At 38.8% G+C, this 14,590-nt stretch overlaps 1 protein-coding gene across 5 annotated transcripts in view; it reads left to right on the forward strand.

The window, feature by feature from the left end:
• Positions 1-14,590, forward strand: part of DOCK11 (dedicator of cytokinesis 11) — a 180,605-nt gene that overhangs the window by 126,606 nt on the left and 39,409 nt on the right. For all 5 annotated transcript variants that reach the window (XM_023633785.2, XM_023633787.2, XM_023633788.2 and 2 more), the window contains 7 exons: positions 530-672; positions 1,918-2,033; positions 4,745-4,882; positions 8,643-8,825; positions 11,030-11,143; positions 13,424-13,639; positions 13,728-13,785. In XM_023633785.2, coding sequence (XP_023489553.1) covers positions 530-672; positions 1,918-2,033; positions 4,745-4,882; positions 8,643-8,825; positions 11,030-11,143; positions 13,424-13,639; positions 13,728-13,785 — 968 coding nt within the window. The remainder of the gene's footprint in view (positions 1-529; positions 673-1,917; positions 2,034-4,744; positions 4,883-8,642; positions 8,826-11,029; positions 11,144-13,423; positions 13,640-13,727; positions 13,786-14,590) is intronic.

Raw genomic sequence — 14,590 nt, forward strand, 5'->3', positions numbered from 1 at the left:
ACGAACCCGTGGCAGTGAAAGCTCAGGATCTTAACCATTATATCACCAGATAGACATGTTTACAGAGTAAAAATTTCTGATCCAAGTTTAACGCAAGTCCAGAAACAGGTTAGATTGGCACTCATTCCTGAACATCTAACTCCAGGAATTCTCTCCACCTCATTTCGACTGTGAGCACCCCTCTCACTGTTTTCTCTGACTCCTGCTCTTCCTCACCTCCCCAGAAAAAAGATGGAATCTTATTGGAGTATTGGCTTCTTTACTCTGAGGTTTTTGAGGAGAAAAAGGAAAGTAAGAAACTCTTCCTAAATTCCTTAATTGTATTCTTATAGTATAAGCTATTTTAAATCTACATGAAAACTTTATACAATTTCTGGTAGCGCCTCATTTAAGCTAAGTAATAATTAGTAGAATATTGAGCATAGTATAGTGTTGATGTGGAAACTTAATCATTTATTAGTTTAAAAAAATCTAACATTGACATATATTATTAGAGTATTCCAGTTCCTAACTTTAAAATTTATTTTAGGGTGCATGATGCCTGGCTGTCAAAACACTTTGGAGTAGACCGAAAATCGCAAACCATGCCAGCTCTCCGAAATAGATCAGGAGTGATGCAGGCCCGGCTTCAGCACCTTAGTAGCCTGGAAAGTTCGTTTACACTTAATCACAGTAAGTGAAGATGTGTGTAGGGTACCCATTTGAAACAGACGTGTAATACTATTTAACCTTAAAGAAGTTTTGGCTTAAATCATCAGTGTGATTGGAAGTGATTTCACATACATGGATATGTGCATATCTCTGTGGGTTTATATATAATCATGTCATCATACGTGAGTATATAATAAAATAGGCATGGATTTTCTTTTAGCAATTTTAGGTATTGGTGGTTTTTTTCTTAGTTCAGTATTAAAGAAATTAATTCTAACCACTCACTTATTGTTCTCATCATGTTATTTTACATTGGATAGCCTTCATTCCTACTGTAAATGTTAGCACAAATAATGGCATCTTAATATAATAGTATGTATAGTATTTCTTTAGAGCTATTACTGATCATTCAGTAATTTTAAGGGATTAGACATGCTGAGCCGACAGCAGAAATCAAAGAACTGTAAATATTCTTTTGACAAAGGTGTAGTTCACACAGGTTAAAGTATTGACAAGGCGAGTAGGACAAGGAGGGAAGTCTTGCCCAGCTGGGGAAGGAAGCTATCCTCTGAAAAGTAAATATTAATGAAAAGTCAGAGTGAGAAAATTTTCATTTCCATACAGTCCTCTGGAGGTTGCAGAAGGGGAGGAGCCAGTAAAACTGGCTTTGTGATAAGGACTAATAATAAAAACAAATGTCTTGAGCAGGTGGACCCTGAGCTTATGGACTCCAGACCTTTGAAAAAAATGAAAGTCTTATAGCCTTCCACTTTGCTCTGGTCACTTGTAAAAATACAATGAACCTACTTCCTTCAGTTGCCCCAGATGCTTTATTTAGAAGCAAGTCTCATATCATTGTCATAATTGAAAACATCTGGCCATAGGGTGCCACTGTATGTAATGTAGCTGAATTTCTGTGAGTTTCTCATTTTGCACACATAATTAGTGGCGTGACCTAAAATATCTCCCATGTTATTTCCTAGTTACATCACCATAGTTCATAACTGCAGTCTTGGCTCCAAAGAAGTAGGCACCTAGTTATGTGTTGCAGAGCTGTTGATACAGAGCTGAAGTAAATATTATCGGTAGAATTGATTAACCAAAGCCCTATTTGATTAAGGACTAAGTACAGTGAAACTCGTTTGCAGGTATTGAGAGGCTTCTTTCTTCTTGCTTGTCTCTGAGTCTTTGGAGGGGAAAGTATCAATCAGAACTGTTACGTGCATCTCTGTGTTAGGCGGTTTTCATTTACTTTTTTCATCCTAGGTTCTACGACAACTGAGGCAGACATTTTCCATCAGGCACTTCTTGAAGGCAACACTGCTACGGAAGTTGCCCTCACAGTACTAGATACCATCTCGTTTTTCACCCAGTGCTTCAAGGTAAAAATGAAGAGTTAGAATTCAGTTGGCATCACTGCAAAGAAAACGTTCTCCAAAAATTAACTAGTCAGAGGAAGCACAGTGTAGTGAGAAAGCCCCGAATGAGCAGCCAGGAAATTTGGATGGCAGCCCTAGTTTGGCTACCGTGTGACCTTGGGAATTCACTGAGACTCACTTGCCGCGTCCACGAAGTGAAGGGATGGGACTAGTTTGCCCTTAAGCTCCCTTCTACCTCTTAAATTTGTTTTATTTTCATGTTTAAAAATAATTCTCTTTCATACTTTCAGTAAAATATTCGGTCATTTTTAGCCCAAATTGTTATTGTATCAGTTTGTCCAGATACCGTGATGGAGTGCCTGTGATGGGGTGTGATGAAGCATCTTGTCAGGCTAGATGATGTCCAGGCGGGCTGGCTGGCTTCCCTTGTCAATCACTTAGTGGTTTTACTCAGATGTTTGCCTCTCAGTACAAACCGTCATTGCTATGATTAAAAAAAAAAGAAGGTAGAAGCAATTAGCTTGCACAATTGTTGAAGGAGTAAAATAAGATAATAGATGTGAGAGTGCTTTGAAAAGTAAAAAATATATAACTATAACGTAAGGTAATGTTAGTGGGAGAACTCAAAAGTGAAAAATCTTGCTTACTTTCACTCGAGTTATACAGATATTTTTTTTTTTCTTCTCCCTTCCCTAAGTAATTCAGTTAATTGCTTCAGCCTTCCAGATTTTCTATGGAAACCTGGCCTGTGCTTTTCGAAGAGACTTATAAGGGAAAACTGAATTAGATATTAATAAGAAATAGGCTGCAGAATCCCTTTATGAAGTACTAGGTTCTGATTAAAATGCAACCCTGGGGCTGGCCCGGTGGTTCAGCGGTTAAGTGTGCACGTTCCACTTCTCAGCGGCTCGGGGTTCGCCGGTTCGGATCCCAGGTGCGGACATGGCACCGCTTGGCATGCCATGCTGTGGTAGGTGTCCCACATATAAAGTAGAGGAAGATGGGCACGGATGTTAGCTCAGGGCCAGGCTTCCTCAGTAAAAAAGAGGAGGACGGGCAGTAGTTAGCTCAGGGCTAATCTTCCTCAAAAAAAAAAATAAATAAATAAAATAAAAACGCAACCCAAATTCTTTTTTTTTCTTTTTTTTCTTTTTTTTGCTGAGGAAGATTCGCCCTGAGCTAACATCTGTGCCAATCTTCCTCTATTTTTTTGTAGGTGGGCCACCAGCACAGCATGGCCACTGACCAGCGGTGTAGGTCTGTCCCCAGGAACCAAACCCAGGCTGCTAAAGTGGAGCGCACTGAACTTAACCACTAGGCCATGGGCCCCAACCCCCAAATTCATTTTTCATTGTGCTAATAAATCAGAAGGAAATTTGGTCTCAAGGCTTGCATTATATTCCTTCCTCCTATTCAGATACTTCTTAGTTATTTAATAAACATATAACTTCGTAGATGTCAGGCACTATTCTAATTGCTTTACAAATAGTAACTCACTTTGTTATTGTGGGGCCAAGGGTGGAAAAGAAGAGTGACTGCACATAGGCACCAGGGATTTTTTTGAGGTGAGGGGAGTGCTCTAAAATTGGATTGTGATGGTTGTACAACTCTGTAAATACACTAAAAATAATTGAATCCCATATACTTAAAATAGATAAATTTTATGGTATGTAAGTTGTACCTCAGTAAACTTAAAAATACAAATATGAACTCACTTTTAATCCTCACCAGCTTTATGATATAGATGCTGTTATTCTCGTTTTAAAATGAGGAAACAAGTTCACAGGGAAGTTATGTCACATAGCTGGTCAGTGGCAGAACCAAGATTTAGATCTAGGCCAGTTATCATGAGTCCGTACTTCTAACCACTACACCATAGTTGGAAATAGAGTAAGGAAAGAGACAGAAAAATCTAACACCATTCAGGAATTCTAGCTATTGATGTTACCATTAGATCTGTCACAACTTTGCGTATTATTTTGGGTTGTTGTTGTTGTTTTGGGCCAAGTTATAACCTGTTCATTAGTTTCTTGAGGAATAGGAAACTAGGGCTAGAGAAAGTAACCAATTCCTTTTTTTAAAAAAATGTTCACAAACCAATAGATCTCTCAAATTTGTTGTTTCTTTTGTGTCTCTCTTTGCAAAGAGCATTTAAACAATTTACATGGCCTGTTCGGTTGTGATATCTGTTATTATTTCTACTCACAGAGGGTTTAATTTGTCACCAGTGGCTAAATATATCTTACACTAAACATACTTTTAAGAGTAAATTAGATAATAGACTTTTAGGATAGAATTGATATTTTCCTTAATTCTTACGTTATTTAATCTTCCTCAGAGAAATACAAAGCCTTGTATCCATTTTTAATTTACTGATTTCTCAATTGAGAAGTGTTATGGTTAGGTTAATAGAAAATACTCTGCCCATAGTAGTTCTGTATTTGCTGTGTTACATTGGAAAAATAATTCTTTTCATCTGTTTAAAATGATGGAATTAAGTGTACGTATAGTTTATGTAGTATTTTGAGATTTCCAAGTTGAAAGATGGCACAAATGTTTTAAAATTATATTCAACTTTTTATTTTTCTGAAACTTTTTTCCAGCAGTGGTTTGATAAGGAGGGATTGGTAAAGTCAGTTCTCACATTTGGGGGGTGGGGGGCGGGCAGCAGCATAAACTATTTCTGCAAAATGTATTTTTTTCGTGTTCTGTAGAACCAACTTTTAAATAACGATGGCCACAACCCATTAATGAAGAAAGTATTTGATATTCATCTTGCTTTTCTTAAAAATGGACAATCTGAAGTATCGCTGAAGCATGTATTTGCTTCACTGCGGGCTTTTATCAGTAAGGTAAGGAAAAAAGCTTTCTAGCTGGTTGTGGGCTCGCTTCATGGCAAGATGGAAAGATGGGAACGAGGAGCGTTGTGATGATCTCAAACCTCAGATAATGAAGCCATTAAGTACTACCTTTGTAAATATAAATACAGGAGAGCAGAATACGTAAAGAGGGCCTGACCAAGAATCCCCTCAATTCGGAAAGTGCTTTTTATTTCATCTTGTCGTTTCTTCCCTTTTTAGTAGGCGCCTTTGAAGGGTATCATTTTCAAATTACCAGCGTTGCTAGTTTTTCTTCTCTTTTGCTTTTTTTAAAGTATTATCATGCTGAAGATATGTAAACTATTAGTGTACTCCTGTATAGGCACTTTGAAAGCAGAGAGCAAGTTTTATAACCCCAGGGTCTTACATGATATCTTGCAAATGGTAGGTATTCAATATGTGTTCAGATGGATGAATCCTTATAACGCTAACCTTATCTATGGGCTCTCAATTTTCAGATCACGTAACCTCTAATAAGCAAAAACCTCAGACTAGGCTTTTAGGAATAAATATGACTGAAACAGATAGCAAAGATTTATTTCTGGTTTGTTTTTGATAGCTTTTAAATGTAATAAAAAGCAATATAAACCAAGATGGAGTTAAAATTTTGGAAAGGCGCATTCTAGACCTCGACTCTGGTGTGTATAACTCCAACAAGACAAATCCAATTAATTGATTTGTGTAATTGGATTGCTAAGCGTGGAAAACTTTTTCATCATCATTCTTTGAATGGCAGCTTGTTGCATTTAATTGATACAGAAATTAGGTAGATTTGAAGGTTGTTTTTAAATTGCCATTCTTTTTTTTTTTTTTTTTTAAGATTTTATTTTTCCTTTTTCTCCCCAAAGTCCCCCGGTACATAGTTGTGTATTTTTAGTTGTGGGTCCTTCTAGTTGTGGCATGTGGGATGCCTCCTCAGCATGGCCTCGTGAGTGGTGCCATGTCCATGCCCAGGATTCGAACTGGTGAAACCCTGGGCCGCCGAAGCGGAGTGCGTGAACTTGACCACTCGGCCACGGGGCTGACCCCTAAATTGCCATTCTTTAATACAATTTATAAATAAAGAAATATATGGAAAGCTGAGTTCAATACAAGCATGTTACAAGAAACTAAGGGAAAGCGATTCAGAAATAATTCATTTAGCAAACGGTTACTGGATATGTACTTACTGGTGTTAGACACCTGGTGTCAGGGATACAGTCTGAGGGCTTATTGTTCAGTAGAGGGAAACACACACAAAGACAAACGGACAGACACACACGCATACACATGTACGCACATCCACAAATGCCATTAGGATAAAAGAAGTCTATGCAGAGAACTGAGGGTGGGCATGAAAAGGAGGGGAAATGCTCCCATTTAGCAAAAGTTTCTTTGCAGCTGTGGAGCTAGGATTTAGTATGGCCTCAGAAAGAGATGGGACTGAAGAGGTAAATGGGGACCAGATGATTGTGTACTCATCTTGGGAGTTAGACTTCATCTTTTAGGCGTCAGGGAGCGTGGAAGTAGCACAGTTAGATTTGTATTAAAAGTGAGTTGGTGCGGGCAGAGAAAAATCTCTTTGAAAAGTAATGTGGAAGACAGATTAGTGGCAATACTAAAGGCAGTAAGAAGACTTGCTGCAAGAGGGTAGAGAGATGAGTGTCAAAGGCAGATATAAGACATGGTAAGGAGATAGAATTTATAGGATTTGGTCATCAGTTCACTGGATGGTGGGGTATGGTGGCTGATGTGAAATATAGGGAAAAGACTACACTTGGAGCAAAAGTTAATGAGTTCTGTTTTATGGACCTGTTGAATTTAAGGTGCCTATAGAATATCCAGTTAGAGCTGTTAAGATTGGCAGTAGGATATATAGATCTTTGCTCTGGAGAGAGATCTAGGTTAGATAGCTAGACTTGAAGACATCATCCGTCCATTCATTCATCCATACTATATTTATTAAACACCTCTCTGTCAAGCTCTGTACTAGGTACTAGGGATATAGTGATGGAGAAACAAAAGAAGCATAGTCTGCTCTCATTAAGCTTTTAGGCTAGTAGGGGTAGAGAGAGACAAAAAAATAAACAAGTAAATAAAACAGTAATTATGATAGGTTCTAGGAAGGCACCAAGTTGCTGACATAGAGAATAAGGATTTGTGGGTAATATCTTACTTTAGATAGGCTGGTCACTTTTAAAATGAAACCTGAAATATGATAAGGGGCCAGCCAGTTGACAAGCACAAGGAAGAACACTCGGGAGAAGGACATGCATATGCAAAGGCCCAGAGTTGGGAAAGAAACTGAAAGGCCCAGTTTAGCTGGAGCATAATGAACTAAGGAGATCGTCAGCATATGAGTGATGATTGAAGCCATGGGAGTGGTTTAATTTCCCCTGGAGAGTATGTAGAGGAAGAAACAAAAAAGGTCAAGAGTGGTGCGTTGGAGAAAAACAACATAGAAGGGGTTGGAAGAGGAATCGGTAGAGGATATGAGAGGGAACAGCCACAAGTAGGAAGAAAGGCAAGAAAGGATATCATGGAAGCCAAAAGAAAAAGGAATTTCCGCATTATTATGGGATCCAGAGTGGTCTAATAAGATAAGAGGGAAAGGGAGTCCTTTGGAGTTGCAATGAGGAGGTCACTGATGACTTTGGCCATTGCCCACTCAGACAAGTGATGTAGGTAGAGACCTATTATAGTGGATTAACTGCACTGTAGCTGTGTCCTCCCTTACCCCTTTATTTTCGTTCTAGAGTATCTTGCCCAGCAGGATTTGGTTTAATCTGGTGAAACTATTGGTGAGGTTTCCCAGTTACCAATCAGAAAACATTTATTAAACGTTCCTTATCTGCATAGCTTTGCACTTGGTGTTAAGGTAATAAAAAGAAGATAGATTCCTATAACATGGGTTTAAATTCAAGATTCCCAAGAAATAATTTTGAAAGGTGGCCCTTGAGCTTCATACTCTCTGAAAATAAACATCCATTGTGTACTCTGAAGCAGCTTACTACTTGCTTGCCTAGACATGTAGGCACGGGAGATTGTAACAAGCCTGTGTTATATGTATAGTTTATCTTCCACAAGGGAGACTGAATGCATTCTCAATGTAACAGCCACTCGGCTGTTTTGAAGATTAGTCACTTTTGTACTCTTTCTATGCAAAATCTATCCTCATCAACACTGTTTATGAGTAGAGGATGCACGTGTATGTTTGGTGTGTACACTTCGTCTATACCCCATTTCATTAAAAGATCAACTTTACTTGCCGAATAGATTCCCACTATAATTTTCTCAGCATTTGGAACTTCATAATATAAGAAACTGTTTAAATATAAAGCAAAAGAGTAAGTAACGTTGATTGTCCTTTCCATTTTTAAAGCCCAAATTAAGACCCATGGACCATTCATCATTTCAGTCATTCAAGAATTTAATACATATTTTTGGGGAACCTACTTATTATGTTTTCCAGACTGTCATGAGCTCTTTGCAGATCTGTAGCATTTATAGTGAGTACCTCACATTTTTGCAGTGACGTGTATGCTGACTTGAATTGTTCCGTCGTTGACACATGCTAGTCTTGATGTCTCTAACTAGTTGGGCTCTCTAGAGCAGAGCCCTCGCCTGATGTTGATTTTGTGTCCTCAAAGCACCCACTGTAGTTTTAGGTGAGAGTAGACTAGGCACTTGGTAGTTGATTGATTTTTATGGTTGGGTTCTCGGATATACTTATTTATGTTTTTCTGTTCTTTAGTTTCCCTCAGCCTTTTTCAAAGGAAGGGTAAACATGTGTGCTGCATTTTGCTATGAGGTTTTAAAGTGCTGCACCTCGAAGATTAGCTCAACCAGGAATGAAGCATCTGCACTTTTGTATCTTCTGATGAGAAACAACTTTGAGTACACCAAAAGGAAAACCTTTTTGAGGACACATCTGCAGGTCAGTGAAAATCAAAGCTCTTTCTTCTATTCAATCTTTAGCCTCTAGAGCAAGATCTAGAAGCACCCAGTCCAATACAATAGCTATTAGCCACATGGGCCGTTTAGCACTTGAGACGTGAATAGTCCAAATTGAGATGTACTATAAATATAGAATACGCATTGGCTTTTGAAGACTAAGTACCATAAAAAGTAAAATATCTTAATTGTTTTATGTTGACTATATGTTGAAATGATATTTTGGATATATTGGGTTAAGCAAAGTATAGTAAAATTTACCACATAGGTGGATTTTATACTTCTTAATGTGCCTACTAGGCAATTTAAAATGACACACGTGGCTCACATCGTATTTCTATTGGACACCACTGCTCTAGAGCGTAGATGTTGAGAGCCTAGACTAGTCCAGCTTCCAGGACTACCACACACTGTGTGACCTTGAGCAGGTTCCTTCCTTAGTCTCTCAGTGCCTCAATTTCTGCAAAATAGTGTAAATATTCATACCTACCTCATACGGTTGTTGTGAGAATTAATAAGATGACTATAACAAACAAACACTTGTTAGATATTCCATAGCAGATAATACGGTCTGTGTTTTTTATTTTCCCATGTGCCCAGTTAGTAAAAAAAATGAGAGAAGTCTTAAGGTTTAGTGGAAAGCATGAGCTTTGGAATCAGACCTACCTGGACTTAAATCGTAGCTCAGCTACTTACAGTGTGACCCTGGGCAAATTACTCAATCTATCGTAACTGTTTGCCTCATCTGTAAAGTGAGGCCAAGTATATTTCACCTTGCAGGGTTATCATGAGGGTTAGAAATAGTGTGTAGTGCCAGGCATGATGCCTAACACATAACAGACATTTAGTACATGGTAGTTGTTATTCAATATCTCCATATTTTTTTGCTTATTTGTTGAAACAGCTCTGAACTTAACCACAATTGGGACTTCTTGGCTCAGTAGGCCTCTTGGTAATATGGGAAATCCTTGGTCATATTTATATCTTTACTGCCATGGTCTGTCCCATTGGAGACTGAGTTATAAATGGGGAAACTGCCATAAGCAGCTTTTTAGGAATGTCATCATTAATGTAAAAATCTGTAGCAGTATATGCTTCCTGTAAAAATCTGTTATATAGTTACTTTTGGATACTAGGGCCAGCATTACATATTAGGGCTTTTACTGTTCACTGTTATGTGAGATGTCACTCAAATACCACTTTCCCCCAAAACGTTTCTGCAATTAGTGTGCCAGTATGCCTGAAATTCCCCATTAGAGTCCATTCTTCTGGGTCAAAGCATCAGTTCTCTCAAGGCCTTTATTCAACTATAAATGAGCTAATAAACATGAAGACTTAGAACCATGCCTGGCACATAGTAAGTGCTCACTAAAGAATTAACTAGTACTATTATGATTATGATCTCTTTAGTCCTCATAACAGTTCTATAAAGTAGATATTGTTATCATCCTCATATTACAAATGAGGAAAGCGAGGCACAGAAGGGTTAAATAACTTTCCCACAGCTACACAGTGAATAACTGATAAAGTCAAGATTTGACTCTAAGGCAGTTTGACTCTAGGGGCTGCACTCCTAGCTCCTACAGTATCCTGCATCCCACCATCGGGGATAAAGCATCTGGCCATTAACGCTCTATCATGGATCACTTAGGCATTCATCCGAGGAATCCTGAGAGGTGAAAAAGCACCGTCAAAGGCTGTTACCTATGCTGCTGTCTAAACTAGGTAGGCCCTGGTCAGAAATAAAGAAGGGAGCTAAGGCACTGGAGCTGTGGATTCAGCACACTGAAATAGACTAGTGAAAAGGAATGAGAAGCCATTAAAGAAAAACGTCGTTTATTCCCAGCTTTGCCATGGCTACTACCTAGCAAGCATATTCAAAGTGGAGACCTGACCACCACTGTATCAGTTCACTATTATGAAAAAAGTTTTAGATCTAGCTGTGCTGTGAGTTTTGAAAATTTTTTCACATCTAACCAAGAAAAGTCCCAATAAAATTTGAAGTTGCTATTTTAGTAGAAGAATTTAAACCCCTCATGTATGAAGAAAATAGATGAGGATGGAACTGTGTAGAATCTTTTCTACAAGAAGTGTTTCATATGAGTGCTTATGGGCTTATACAATGATGAAAATAAGCAGCATTTGTTCAAAAGACGTTTGAAAATCAGTGTTTGCTTTTTCCTGCAGATAATAATTGCTGTAAGCCAGCTGATAGCTGATGTAGCATTAAGTGGAGGATCAAGATTTCAGGAGTCTTTGTTCATTATCAATAATTTTGCAAACAGTGACAGACCTATGAAGGTATGTTCTCACTTCAAGTAATAAATTAGAACCACCTTCGCTCTCAGGGAAGTTTGCACTCCTAGAGTTAAATAGTCATTGGATTCACAGCTTTTGATGGTATTGAGTGTGTAGAATGTGAGCTTCGTGAGTCAAGGCTTTGTTTTATACCCACTGTACCTCTATCACCCAGAACACTGCCTGGTACGTAGCAGATATTCAATATTAGTTGAATGGACGGATGAATGACTATACTGTATCCATAGTTATTAGGCCTAGTAGGATTTGAATTTTTTTCTGGGCTTGATTTCTAAACTTGCTCAGAAAACAAATGGATCCTTTCTTAACAGTTGTCACCATGTATAATATTGGTTAATTAAGCATTGAGTTTGAAATTTCACTTCTTAGAGTAGCTGACAGCTGCCTGAATCCGTTGCCAACAGATGATGATTCATGATTCCTCAGAAGGGATCATTATTTGATGATTTTCTGATTTTCAAGAATCATCTGTTAGTTGATTGTGGCTTGCCATAGATTCTTACTGGCAAGCCCAAACCCAAGACTGTCATTCTTAGGCACCAGCTGTCTGAGGCCAAGCCTAGGACCCTGACCACCGTTCCTCTTTCTTACCTTTCTGCTTAAAACCTATAACATTGTAAAAATTCATCTGTTGTTTTGTTGCATGGAGAGCAGGTTCTGATCTTCACTGATACGTGGGTCCAAGGGAAGCAGAATCCTTTGCCCGCAGAGGATTTTTCCTCCCGGAGGAATCATCCCCTTCTTGGGAAAGGTCATCTTCTAGCATAATTTGACAATATTGTGTAAAATCTGAAAAAGAAAAAAGCTCACAGTCACAGCATACTTGATGTTTGGAATGTGTAGAATCTGCGTACCAAAAAATATTCCCATAGGAGCGTTGCTTCGACTGAAAAAAACACTGAATAATGCCAGCCGTTCTCATGCTGGGAAAGTTTGCTTTTCAGCCAGTTCTACTGGTTCCCTAGGGGGATCGGTCTATGCTCCAACTAATCCCGTGAGGATTGAAACAACTTATGTCATTTAGGGTGTTTTACTCCTACTCTGAGTTTATTTTACCAGTTGTTACCATCCTTAATTCCATGTTTTATAAAAGTTGGATTAGCAGCTTTTTCAAAGTAAATGGAGTCTGTTTTGGCTCTCCTTGGTAGGATATCTTTATTATGACTCATTTCTGAAATAACCTAGTTTTATTCTGGCAGCGCAGTCATTACCAAGCAACTCTGTTACAACAATGTATGTCTTTCCTCCAGTAAGTGGAATCTCTATTAATGTGTAAGAAAGGATTTTGTGTATATAATTATTATTTTTAAAGGGATCAAGAAGACACTTTTTACAACTGTTTCCTCCAGATTTGGTTATATTCATGTTGAAAAACTCCCTAATCCCTCTACCTGTTCTTTACTTATCTTCTCTGAATCCTACAGACAATTGTGATTACTCCACTGGGGTTAAGAGGAAGTGATAGGACTTTCTTAATAGTGGCCAGGATAAAGAGGAAACTCTAACTTAGTGGTTTTGGAGGACAAAAACAGCACCTTGAGAGATGCCCATCATTTCTTTAAACTCTTTAAGAGTGTTCTGTGATTCATAACCTCTTGTTTGTGTAGGTGGAAATCTTTGCAGTATGGTTTCTACCTTACTGATGTGGTCGTCAGTGGATGGGATAGATATGCTTGTCAGTAGGGAATAGTGGCTAAGATCACCAGCTCTGGAGCCAGACTGCCTGGGTGTGAATCCTGTCTCTACCACTTACCAACTGCGAGACTTGGCCAAGCTACCTGAATGATGTGTACCTCAATTTTCCCATTGGGAAAATGAAGTATAGTAGTACTTCATTCATAGGGTTGTTGTAAAACTCAAAACATGTAAGGCATGTAGACCACTGCCTGATACATGATAAGCTGTCAATTTCTAGCTGCTGCTGTAACTAAGATTACACAATAATGGCGAATACGGATTACTCTTATGGCTGTAGAATTCACAGTGGAGGAGCTGAGGTTCAAAGCTGGGTGGTCTTGCTCCAGAGTCCATGCTCTTATGGGTTGTGAATATATTGCTGTCAAGTGTACGGCTTTTGAAGCCTGAACTAGTTGGATATTTTTAAAAGAATTAATTTAAAGCTCTTTTGATATGCCACATGCCAAATAGCAAGAACTGTAACAAGGAGTAAAAATCGTATGTTATTTGCAGGATTGGATGCCGAGGCTTAGAGTACATCAATAATATTGATAAACCTGTCTTTTTTGTTTGTTTTGAAATTAGGCAACTGCTTTTCCCACAGAAGTCAAAGACTTGACCAAGAGAATCCGTACCGTTCTTATGGCCACTGCTCAAATGAAGGAGCATGAGAAAGACCCTGAAATGCTAATTGATCTCCAGTATAGCTTAGCCAAGTCCTATGCAAGCACTCCAGAGCTCAGGAAAACCTGGCTTGATAGCATGGCCAAGATTCATATAAAAAATGGAGATTTTTCAGAGGTGACTGCTTAAGACTTTCTTCTAAACAAAACCCTGCGAAACCCCTGGAGCACATTCTGACAGTTCTTTCTTTGTCATCTTTTTTCAGGCAGCAATGTGTTATGTCCATGTAGCAGCTTTGGTTGCAGAGTTTCTTCATCGAAAAAGTAAGATATTTCTGTTCTTAGAGATGGGGAGAATTTCAGTTAGCATAGTCGTTTTTATTTTTGTAGCTTGCAACTATGAATGTGATATAATTGAGCTCTGAAAAATATGTCCACCTCTAGCCTCATTCAGTGTTAAACAGAAGTTGTTATAAAAGAAAACTGTATTGTTCATTTTGCCTTCTGCTTTCATGAAGAGTACAAGACTAAGTTAAATAGTACAGGGCCAGGCCTGAATCCCAATGTTTATTTTCCAAGACTGTCTCCCTGGAAGACTGCCACAAATTAAATTCTTCTCAGGGCTCACGAGAAGCTCTGGATAATAGAAATCACTTATTTTCCCCTCATCTGCCTCAACTTCACCAACAACTGCCCACAGATTGTTTCTCCAGCCACTTTAGTGCAACAATACCTTAGTGTTAAAAGGGAGTCAGCACATCAGCAAGATGGCCTAATAAGGGATCCCTTGTTGTATACCCCACTCCACACCAATTTGGCATCCATCCATGGACAAAATGCCTTTTTGGGAGCTGTGGAATCCAGCACCATATCCCAAGAGACCTAGGAGGAATCTTGCCTCCCTGTGCATCAGGTAATAGGCAGATAGACCTTGGTCCTGACTGTGGACCCTGCAGTGACCCATGAATTGGCTTCAGCCCCTCTCAGCTGCAGTCTGGGAGCTCCTGGAAAACACTGTCTTAGATAATCACCCATGGACAAGGGATTTGGTGGAAGTCCAGGAGTTGGTGGAGAAGTTCCAGCGTGCCATTGGAGCAAAATAATAATAATAATAATACAAGTTTGGCTG

Source organism: Equus caballus, chromosome X (assembly GCF_041296265.1).
Source record: "Equus caballus isolate H_3958 breed thoroughbred chromosome X, TB-T2T, whole genome shotgun sequence".
NCBI lineage: Eukaryota > Metazoa > Chordata > Mammalia > Perissodactyla > Equidae > Equus > Equus caballus.